General features: G+C 42.5%; 2 protein-coding genes across 2 annotated transcripts in view; one reads left to right on the top strand and one right to left on the bottom strand.

Annotated features, from left to right (window-relative positions):
- The first annotated feature begins 96 nt into the window (after positions 1 to 96).
- On the top strand, positions 97 to 1,065 carry LOC127858485 (adhesive plaque matrix protein-like). Its single transcript, XM_052395672.1, has one exon. It carries the CDS (start codon positions 97 to 99, stop codon positions 1,063 to 1,065), a length of 969 nt encoding a protein of 322 aa, XP_052251632.1.
- A 3,235-nt stretch (positions 1,066 to 4,300) lies between these two features.
- Positions 4,301 to 11,640, bottom strand: part of LOC127858478 (endoglucanase A-like) — a 25,390-nt gene continuing 18,050 nt past the window's right edge. Inside the window, exons 7-14 of the mRNA XM_052395666.1 lie at positions 11,395 to 11,582; positions 10,784 to 10,943; positions 10,175 to 10,286; positions 9,580 to 9,730; positions 8,491 to 8,647; positions 7,973 to 8,159; positions 7,291 to 7,484; positions 4,301 to 6,245 (exon numbers count right to left, since the gene is read on the bottom strand). Coding sequence (XP_052251626.1) covers positions 6,214 to 6,245; positions 7,291 to 7,484; positions 7,973 to 8,159; positions 8,491 to 8,647; positions 9,580 to 9,730; positions 10,175 to 10,286; positions 10,784 to 10,943; positions 11,395 to 11,582 — 1,181 coding nt within the window. The 3' untranslated portion in view covers positions 4,301 to 6,213. The remainder of the gene's footprint in view (positions 6,246 to 7,290; positions 7,485 to 7,972; positions 8,160 to 8,490; positions 8,648 to 9,579; positions 9,731 to 10,174; positions 10,287 to 10,783; positions 10,944 to 11,394; positions 11,583 to 11,640) is intronic.

The following is an 11,640-nucleotide window of genomic DNA, read 5'->3' as shown; positions in this document are numbered from 1 at the left end:
CCCTTGCTGGGGGACACCTCCCATGTGAAACCCTTGTTGGGGGACACCTCCCATGTGAAACCCTTGTTGGGGGACGCCACCCATGTGAAACCCTTCATGGGGGACACCTCCCATGTGAAACCCTTGCTGGGGGACACCTCCCATGTGAAACCCTTGCTGGGGGACACCTCCCATGTGAAACCCTTGCTGGGGGAAACCTCCCATGTGAAACCTTTGTTGGGGGACACCTCACATTTGAAACCCTTGCTGGGGGACACCTCCCATGTGAAACCCTTGCTGGCGGACACCTACCATGTGAAACCCTTGTTGGGGGACACCTCCCATGTGAAACCCTTGCTGGGGGACATCTCCCATGTGAAACCCTTGTTGGGGGACACCTACCACGTGAAACCCTTGTTTGGGGACACCTCCCATGTGAAACCCTTGCTGGGGGACACCTCCCATGTGAAACCCTTGTTGGGGGACACCTCCCATGTGAATCCCTTGCTAGGGGACACCTCCCATGTGAAATCCTTGCTGGGGGACACCTCCCATGTGAAACCCTTGTTGGGGGACACCTACCATGTGAAACCCTTGTTGGGGGACACCTCCCATGTGAAACCCTTGCTGGGGGACACCTCCCATGTGAAACCCTTGCTGGGGGACACCTCCCATGTGAAACCCTTGTTGGGGGACACCTCCCATGTGAAACCCTTGCTGGGGGACACCTCCCATGTGAAACCCTTGCATGGGGACACCTCCCATGTGAAACCCTTGCTGGGGGACACCTCCCATGTGAAACCCTTGCTGGCGGACACCTCCCATGTGAAACCCTTGCTGGGGGACACCCCCCATGTGAAACCCTTGCTGGCGGACACCTCCCATGTGAAACCCTTGCTGGGGGACACCCCCCATGTGAAACCCTTGCTGGCGGACACCTCCCATGTGAAACCCTTGCTGGGGGACACCTCCCATGTGAAACCCTTGCTGGCGGACACCTCCCATGTGAAACCCTTGCTGGCGGACACCTCCCTTTTAATCCCAAATTTTTTCTTTCATTTGCAGTTGTTATTTCAGGATTCATAATTTCTTAGGGTTTGAGTCTGCATTGTGTGAAACTTCCGATTTTGAGTATTTTTCATGGGGATTGACTATTTTCAGACGAACTTCGAGAAATCATGGGCAAAGCAGGCCTGCATGAGAAACAGAACTTTGTAGATCGCAGACTGCAGGTAAATAGAGGGAGGCAGATCAAGATGTACAGAGTGTGGATCCAGTGCAAATATGTGAAACCCTTGCTGGGGGACACCTCCCATGTGAAACCCTTGCTGGGAGACACCTCCCATGTAAAACACTTGTTGGGGGACACCTCCCATGTGAAACCCTTGTTGGGGGACACCTCCCATGTGAAACCCTTGTTGGGGGACATCTCTCATGTGAAACCCTTGTTGGGGGACACCTCCCATGTGAAACCCTTGTTGGGGGACACCTCCCATGTGAAACCCTTGCTGGCGGACACCTCCCATGTGAAACCCTTGCTGGCGGACACCCCCATGTGAAACCCTTGCTGGCGGACACCTCCCATGTGAAACCCTTGCTGGGGGACACCCCCCATGTGAAACCCTTGCTGGCGGAAACCTCCCAGGACATTAATAAAGACACTTCAGATGCTTGTATGCAAAGTGTTGGATCTTCTGTGTGATGTTTGTTTGTATCAAATCAATTAAAACAATTTAAAACATTAGTGGGATCTGTTGTTAACTATAGTCATTGATAATTTTTGGTACGATATTTCATTGTTTAAACAAAATTACTGTTTGTGGACAATTTTGGTTTGCAGATTTCCAATTTTGCAGACAAAAAAATAGCAAATTTTTGTCATTTTCTGATGTATATAATTTTAATTCATGGAATTGTCAACCCAGGAAACCAACCAAAATTAATGTCCCGCAAATAAGTATTTTTAACGTATTTCTATCACTTACCAGCATTAATCATTAACTTGTGATAAAATACGTTTTAAACATGAATTTTGTTTAAATTTATGCTTGTTTTGTCTGTCGATGTTTTTCAGATTTCTAGATAGATAGCAACATAATGGGCAGTTAGTGGAATGTTCTTTTATCTATTTAACCTGATAACTTACATAAACTATTTTATTTATCATCATGGAACTTCAAGATATGAGCTGCTTTTCAGGGAAAACGGAGCTTAACTCATGTGCATAAAGTGTCGTCCCAGATTAGCCTGCGCAGACAAAAAGTGTCGTCCCAGATTAGCCTGTGCAGACATAAAGTGTTGTCCCAGACTAGCCTGCGCAGACTGCACATGCATTCTGCCTAGAGCTGGGCTCATGTTAATTCTTAATTCAGAACATTCAGTTGAAATAGATATGGTGCATTTTATATGGTAATTTTCAATTATGTCATCAACATGTAAGTTGACAGATTGTTCCACAATATTTGTTCATTCCATTAATATACAGACAAATATATAATTATACTCATATGTTTATGATTTACATAATTATAGTGAAATGTACTTTACTTTAGGAATAATACAGAATGCTAAAAAAGTGTAATTCAGAACATTGACTATTCATTAACTCTTTCAGTGCTGGAACCGAATTTTGAAGGCCTTTGCAAACAGTTTGGATTCAGATGAGACACCACTAAAGGTGGCGTCTCATCAGGATCCAAACTGTTTGCTATTCTGTTGTTCTTGGGAAAAAATCGAAGAGAATGCTAATTTCAGAAATTCAGCAGACAACATTTTACAAACAAACAAATTTCCCAGCATGCGAAGTGTAAAGTTTAAGTTGGCAGAATTGTATCGCACATGAGGTTTATGACTTAATGTTGCTTTTAAGTAAACTTTAGGAAATCATTTAGATGTTTTATATGAATGCAAACATTGAGAACTTTTGTACGTGGACACGTATATAATGTACCTTTGATACATATGATACATGCTCTGTGATTATTGGGCTGAAAGCATGTGCTCTAGTGTCGTCCTATATAAGCCTGAAAGCATGTGCTCAAGTGTCGTCCTATATAAGCCTGTGCAAGCATGTGCTCAAGTGTCGTCCTATAGAAGCATGTGCTCAAGTGTCGTCCTATGCAAGCCTGTGCTCAAGTGTCGTCCTATAGAAACCTGTGCAAGCATGTGCTAAAGTGTCGTCCTATAGAAACCTGTGCAAGCATGTGCTCAAGTGTCGTCCTATAGAAGCATGTGCTCAAGTGTCGTCCTATGCAAGCCTGTGCTCAAGTGTCGTCCTATAGAAACCTGTGCAAGCATGTGCTCAAGTGTCGTCCTATAGAAACCTGTGCAAGCATGTGCTCAAGTGTCGTCCTATAGAAACCTGTGCAAGCATGTGCTCAAGTGTCGTCCTATAGAAACCTGTGCAAGCATGTGCTCAAGTGTCGTCCTATAGAAGCATGTGCTCAAGTGTCGTCCTATGCAAGCATGTGCTCAAGTGTCGTCTTATAGAAACCTGTGCAAGCATGTGCTCAAGTGTCGTCCTATAGAAACCTGTGCAAGCATGTGCTCAAGTGTCGTCCTATAGAAGCCTGTGCAAGCATGTGCTCAAGTGTCGTCCTATAGAAGCCTGTGCTCAAGTGTCGTCCTATAGAAGCCTGTGCAAGCATGTGCTCAAGTGTTGTCCTATAGAAACCTGTGCAAGCATGTGCTCAAGTGTCGTCCTATAGAAACCTGTGCAAGCATGTGCTCAAGTGTCGTCCTATAGAAGCCTGTGCTCAAGTGTCGTCCTATAGAAGCCTGTGCAAGCATGTGCTCAAGTGTCGTCCTATAGAAACCTGTGCAAGCATGTGATCAAGTGTCGTCCTATAGAAACCTGTGCAAGCATGTGCTCAAGTGTCGTCCTATAGAAGCCTGTGCTCAAGTGTCGTCCTATAGAAGCCTGTGCAAGCATGTGCTCAAGTGTCGTCCTATAGAAACCTGTGCAAGCATGTGCTCAAGTGTCGTCCTATAGAAGCCTGTGCTCAAGTGTCGTCCTATAGAAGCATGTGCTCAAGTGTCGTCCTATATAAGCCTGTGCTCAAGTGTCGTCCTATATAAGCCTGTGCAGGATTGGACTACGTAACCTACCAACCGATAGACAGGAGCAAAGGAATATATCATAGCTTCTTCAGTGACATAAAAAGCATAATTGAAAGATGTACAAATTTCCAAACAGTATTGTAAAACATTCTTTTGTCAATTACCATTGGTAGACATTTGAGCTGAGATTAATCAAATAAATCTGAAACATATTCCCACTTGAATACAAAATCCTGGGGATGAAGTACCACATAACACATAATACTTGTTTACAATCACTTTATTTCAATCTGAATCCGTTAATACACAGGAATAAATATGTGCTGTGCTCAGTGAAATACGGGTTTAATGCACGTGCATCAAGTGTCCTCCCAGATTAGCCTGTGCTTAGGGACAACACATTCCGCTCTTATGACATGTTTTGTTTCAAGTCAGTCTCGTCTAAGCAAAAATCAAGTTTAAGCAGAAAGTGTTGTCCCTGCACAGGCTTATCTGGGACGACATTTTACCTGTATAAGGGAATGATGATGAGGAGGAGGAGGATGATAATGTTGATGATGATGATGATCATGGTGAGGATGATAATGTTGATGATGATGATGATGATGGTGTTGCTGATGATGATGATCACTATGATGAGGAGGAGGCGGAGGATGATGATGATGATGACGATGATGATGATGATCAAAGGTTTCGTTTCTGATTCTACAAAACGTTCAAATTGTAATCTCCTTGCTTGTTATTTAAAGAACGATATATTTTCATGAAGAGACACGCTTTAGGACATTTTGTTTGAATACTCAATATAACATACATTTTCACTTATTGCTTCCATATGTGACCGTCTTCTAACATCCCCACGGTTTAAGAGGCTATACGTGTTGCATATTTGTTGTCAGAAGTAATCAAAATATCGAGTGTTGTAATAAAGTTATTAAAATGACATGAATGCTACATTTTAAGAAGATGGTGGGGTACATTTAGTAGTTTAGTTGTTTTTATACACAGATTTTCTTCAAGACATATTAAAACAGAACAAGAAACACAAAGCCCCCTACTGCGCCGCTTTGAAGCCATATATTTTACCTTTGACCTTGAAGGATGACCTTGACCTTTCATCACTCAAAATGTGCAGCTCCATGAGATACACATGCGAGCCGAAAATCAAGTTGCTATCTTCAATATTGCAAAAGTTATGACCAAGGTTTAAGTTTGGGGACAGAGTGACATAATTACAGCGTGACAGAATGACAGACAGACAGGCCAAAAACAATATACCCCCGATCATTCGATCCGGGGGCATAAACATTGTTAAAGTAATCTATTCAGGAGTTATATTAAATCATTTTATTTGCACATGTATTCCTCTGTGTGGTTTTCATTTTAATTTCGACAGACGTTTTTGTTTTTACTATTTGTAAATGTATACAAATGCCGAACGCATTTCCTTGTATTTAGTATCCAAGTGTTCTTCGCCTTAACATATTTATTAAGTGAGCTCAAATGAACTAGTCACGACGTTCGAAATAAAATCGGGCCATCCGTAAACAAGAAATATACTTTTTAAAGATATACTTCGTGCATTTTAATAGTTTTGTACGATCGTCAATAAAAATTAATAACATTAAACAGTAATGACTTAGGAACGGGATATGTGTTTTTAGAACAATTTTAGCCGCATTTTATCTTTACATCTGAATGAGAACGAATTCAGTTAACAACCATCTAAGAGACCCAACTAAGAAAATAGAAACGCACAAAGAAGGCTAGTGATTGTGAAAACAAGTTTGGAGATGAAAATCTTGCCACACTATTTATCCATCAACTTGTCCGACACATGCGCTCCAGGCACGTATGCAAATTTATTCCGCCACTCGTGTATGGCGGTGGTTGCGGGTCAACATTGGTATATGGTATTTATGAACGCATTGCTTCAAATTCTTTTTGCGCCTGCTTTGTACGACTTCTTGCATTCTATATTCGGTAAATGTAACACGGTTTATTTTGTTCTATACCCGTACAGCAATACATTTGCATGGTTGCTAAAAACAGAGTTAACAACAACAACAACAAACTAAGATCTGCTTAAGTTGTTAATTGCTAAGAAACATTTTTTTGATAAAAAATCTGTATAGTAAAGAAGGGCTGCGTTCTGTCATCTTTCGGTTGCATCTTCTATGGCCGGAGGACTTTTCTGTTGATAAGACCTGAAACAGCGAGTTGAATAACCAATATCAGTCTGTGTCATGATAAAGATTAAATATGCGCCGCGCTCTGTGAAAAGGGGGTTTAATGCATGTGCGTAAAGTGTCGTCCCAGATTACCCTGTGTAGTCCGCTAATCAGGGACGACACTTTTCGCCTAAATTGGATTTTTGCTGAGAAGAGACTTTCTTTAAACGAAACATATCATACAAGCGGAAAGTGTCGTCTCTGATTAGCCTGTGCGAACAGGATAATCTGGGACGACACTTTACGCAAATGCATTTAACCCCCTTTTCACGGAGCTCGGCTCAATTATGTATGTATTATACAAAATTGATACTTATATACATTTACTCATTATTAATAAGATGCATATTCATATTGGAAATCGCTGGTTTGATATTCAATTGGCAACAGCAAATGACAATAATGGTTTAAAATATTATACTAAATATTACGCTATATTGATATGTATCTACATTACCCTATCCTGATGTGTGTATTTCTGAATAAATCGGACAAGACACAAACTGAAAATGATCTGTTTGCCATATATCTCAAATGTATGACGTCAAAGACGACTTGCCTGTACATCCGAGAACACACTTTTTGTTCAGATCGGTACACGTTTAACGAATGGCTATATGTTTGCATGTACCGCATTTTGCAGAGCATTTTATCTCGCCAGTTGACTGTAGTTGCGATCGCAAACATAAATAATATGTCACATAATTTACAATTTAACACAATACATGCTCCTTCGATGCCCACATTCAGAAAAGTGGCTCCACCTTAATACTACATTCAACTCCCAACTGTTCACCGCTTTGATTCATAATGCACGCGGTGACTTTGTGTTCTGGTTATTAAAGCATCCTTCAAGATAACTGTCAAGCCCTTTTTTAAAAAAAATCGCAATATGCGGATGCAAGCAGATAGGGTCAAGCTTTCAAAACTGCTATCCTTTTTTACTCAGTAGGGTAAACCGCTAAGCATTCATGAGATCACTGCATGTTTATTTGGTAGGAATGATCCCGGCAATACAAACCTGCCAGCGCCGACTGTAGGCCCGCGTTGTAGTCGCAGGCGACCTCGGAGCGCTGGTAGTTGATGCGGCTGTCGTCGTACTGGTCGGCGCTGTCGGGGCCGCCGACCATGGCGCCATACAGCAGGTAGTAGTGCGGCGCAAAGCTGTTAAACTGTGTGAACGTGCACTGGGGAGCGGGGGCCGGGGCGCAGAAGCTGAGGAAACAATTCATACTGAGCCGCGCTATGTGAACATGGGATGAGCCGCGCTATGTGAACATGTATACTGAGCCGCGCTATGTGAACATGGGGTTTAATGCATGTGCACAATGCATGCTAATCAGGGACGACTTTTATTGTACTTTTCGTTTACATGAAGAATCATCTTGACGAAAATCAAGTTTCAGTGGAAATGTCGTTCCGTATAAGCCTGTGGGGACTTCACATGCTAATCTGGGACGATTCATTTTAGACCGTTTTCTCAAAGCGCGACTCGTATGTAATGATTACTCTCGTGAGTGCGTTACATCTTTCAACAATAACTCCGCTATATATAAACACCGTTTAATAACAGTACAAAAATTGTTATCTTGAAATTATACGTACCATGATTTTGAAATGCCGAAATCAAAACGGTTTTGTTATAAAAACTAATATATGGATCTGCTATATTTAACATCATGGGAGACCGCGATTCGGCTCACCTGGATTTATGATGCGGACGCTTGGGATAATTGCGTCCGAATCCCACGACGTAGCTCAGGCCAACGGGGTTGTTCCCAAGGATGTAGTGAAGCTGGGCCGCGGGGTCGAGGGCGGTTCTCGAGTCGGTATCACCCTGGGAGATGATTCCCAGGTCCTGGGCAAGCAGAGCGGCGAACGCGGCGTTTGCTGGAAGGTCAAAAGTATTAAGGATTATATTTGACATACTATGCATTTCGACAGGCATTTCGACAAATGCCATTTGCAGTTATGTAAGTAGAAGACCCTTAAAATACTTCGTGTGTTACGAGAAACTTTTAGCAGCCGCGAAAGAGTCGTTAAGACCATGCATGTGATGTTCCATTATCATCAATACTATATACTATTTGACAATGCTTTTATAAAGACCTTAGAATTTAAGTATGACTTACAAAAGCGTCGACAAATTGTTCCCTAAAAAGCATCATAAAATACAATAAGTTCAAAAATTACAAACATGTGTTTCTTCCCTGACCCTTACCGGCGTATCTCAGCGAACCCCATTGATCCCTGTACACGAGTCCCCCGGGCGTGTAGGGAACATTTCCTGTGGGAGACCAGCGCCGGAGGAAGTTACGGACGTGGTTTCCGTACGTCGCCTTCTTGTTGCTGTCTGTTGTGACGTTGTACAAAAGGATCTGAAATCACGATGTGCTCAAATTTGTTACCTCTTTCGTCGTTCGTATAACATCATATTCAATAATGATAACGTGTGTATCGTGTGTATGGAAACTTGTAAGTCGTAAATTCAGCTTAAGAGACAAATGACGATGGTGAACTTTTCTAGTTATAGAATTCATGCCGCAAACAGCTCAAAGAATGTAAAGACGTCGTTTGAAGGTACGGACTACCGTTAGGGCCATCGTGGTTACACATTAAATCCAGAGGGCGAGAATGCGAGAACGCGAGAGTACGATGACGATCATGCGACAATACGATTGCGACTGTGCGACAATACGATGGCGAGAATGCGAGAACGCGATGTCATGTAGTCAGTAAAACACAATAACGTTCACAAGTCCATTTTCAGTTTTCGCTGGGATTTATTTGTGTTGATTAAACTTTAACTCAATGTCTACCAATGTTCGTAAAATATTCTGAACAACAAGCTTATGCGGCGGCCTAACGGCCCCGCGAAAACAATAAATTATGTGCCTCCTATGTCCGGCTGTCTGCGTAGTACCCATTTTTATACTGAAGTGTAAATGTTAATATTTATTAAAACACTCGATTGCGACGTGTTCAATTTTCGACGGGAACATGTGCAAAATCACGTGTCCAAAGGTAACATGAGGTATGATGACTTGTACGGACGTTAGCCTGTCATTGACAACATAACGGGCTGCATGCTTAACCGAGACATGACTTAATAGTGAAACAAGCAATGTGCAATAACTTGATGGATTCTCCTCGTCCAGTTTGACTTTCACATAATGTTGTCTATTTGTATATCCATTTAGGTAGACCAGATATTGAACTTGATGCAAAACAAACAATAACTAATACTCTCCTTAGCAATCTATCTTATGCGCTGTGTGAAGTTTTATTCCACCAAGAAGAAGGTGCTTACGTTTGCGGCGACTTCTTTAAGGTCCCAGGAGTAGGACCAGGCCCAGTCGTTACGAGTGAAAGACTCCGCCTGTGTCAGGTAGGAATGAATGCCCGTGGCACGATATAGCCAAACACCGGCCTGGGTCAACTCGTCCTCGTAACCGCCGGATCTGAAAAATAGTACAAATCTACAATTTGATTGTGTATCAGAGATTTTTACACGTTTTTCCCTCGTTACTAGAGACATTATATCTATTCATGAATATGCATGCATCGCCGCACGTTTTTTAATGCAACATTAGGCATATTTGAAAATAAACACTTTAATAGTTAATTGTCGAATTCTGTTTTTTGCTGGACATAATTACAGAAATTCGTTCGCGAATATAGGGCTTCTTAGCTTATACTACAGAAGACAAATAAGGGGAGTTCTGAATGAAAATTTACTCGAAACCATGCACTTCACCGCAAAAATTACGTTACACCTGTGAGTTCTGTTCCCGTAACCAAAACCATTGCGACACCCCAGCCCACCCCAAAACCTAAGCAGTGATCCTCATATTCAGCCATCGTCTGAACAAAGAGACGCCCACGCATATATCGCACCTACGTACCCATATGTCCTGGCAGCGTCCGCAATGTAGTTGCTGTATAAGCCACGGTAGTTGTACGCGAAGTCATAGATATTCTTGGCCGTATTCAGCAGCTGGTTGGCGTAAGTGGCGTCTACAACAGCCGTAGAGCCGCAACTGTCAGTTTACTAAATGATTTGTCATGCGAAAATTGGAACATATGCCATAAACGACCAGCGAAGCTCCATGGCAGCATGCGCACTAGCGCAGTCAGGTCAGGGAATACTCTCTCCGCCAATGAGACTGCACATCAGCGCAGTCAGGTCAGGGAATACTCTCTCCGCCAATGAGACTGAACATTGGCGCAGTCAGGTCAGGGAATACTCTCTCCGCCAATGAGACTGCACATTAGCGCAGTCAGGCCAGGGAATACTCTCTCCTCCAATGAGACCACAAAAGATTGCGTTACTTTATAACGGACAGGATAGCTCTTGACCAGACTGCACGTGTTTAAATGTGTTATACGGATCTTTGCGAGTGCGAAGTAAACCCGTTGTGTAAAAAGCAAATGCATTGTCATACAGACCATTATTCTCTTTTCATAAAATATGACTAACATCTTAATGTATTGTTATCCTAATAAGATTATACCCCTGTCCTTAAACACCAGGTAGCCAATTGCCAAAGCGGATGCAGTTTCGGCAGCGACATCACTTCCGGGAGTGTTTACGCCATTGTAGTAAACGGGTCTCTCTGACGTCATATCCTCTGGCCGTTCAAATACATTGTGATCGATGCGCCCGTCACCAACCTTATAGGAGAACAAATACATATCGTATATATGAATATCAATAATTGAACAATTGGAACTTATTTAGAAGCTTGCTTTGTCTTAATCTTGGTGATCTTCACAGCTTGTATCATTATAATAGTAGGTGGTATCGGTATCGTGTATGAAACGTTGGTAAAACAAGTTATGATTGTTAAGGAAACCGCAGCTGTAACCATTTCAGAAATACATTTGAGACAAGCTCTGAGAAAAGGGGGTTTAATGAAAGTGCGTAAAGTGTCATCCCAGATTAAACTTTGCAGTCCGCACCTGACTAAGAACAATGTCTAAATTATATGTTATATTCAAAATCATAAATCGATAGAGTAAAGATTTCAGTTGTTTACTTAGCAAAATCGTGTATCACCGACAACTGGCTTTAACTATTTCGCCAATATATGCCTGTGCGAAAATATTAGTATATCGAACTGACCTGCGCATAGAAGCGGTTGTTTTGCCCGTCCCAGAGTTTCAGGAAGTAGTTGAGGGCCCAGCGGACGCTGTCGTACATGTATTCGGTCTGACCGGCCATGTCGTACGCGCCCCGGTACTGCAGGAATCCCCATAACAGCACAGTCGTCGAGGACGCCATCGGGAGACCGTACTTCACTAGATCACCCGCTGAAAATATCGACACAAGCGTAATGCAAGTATGTGACGATTTAGAATCGTCAGCCTC

This window comes from Dreissena polymorpha, chromosome 14, assembly GCF_020536995.1.
Source record: "Dreissena polymorpha isolate Duluth1 chromosome 14, UMN_Dpol_1.0, whole genome shotgun sequence".
Lineage (NCBI taxonomy): Eukaryota > Metazoa > Mollusca > Bivalvia > Myida > Dreissenidae > Dreissena > Dreissena polymorpha.
Note: the sequence above shows the minus strand (reverse complement) of the source record. Positions and strands in the feature narration are given on the sequence as shown.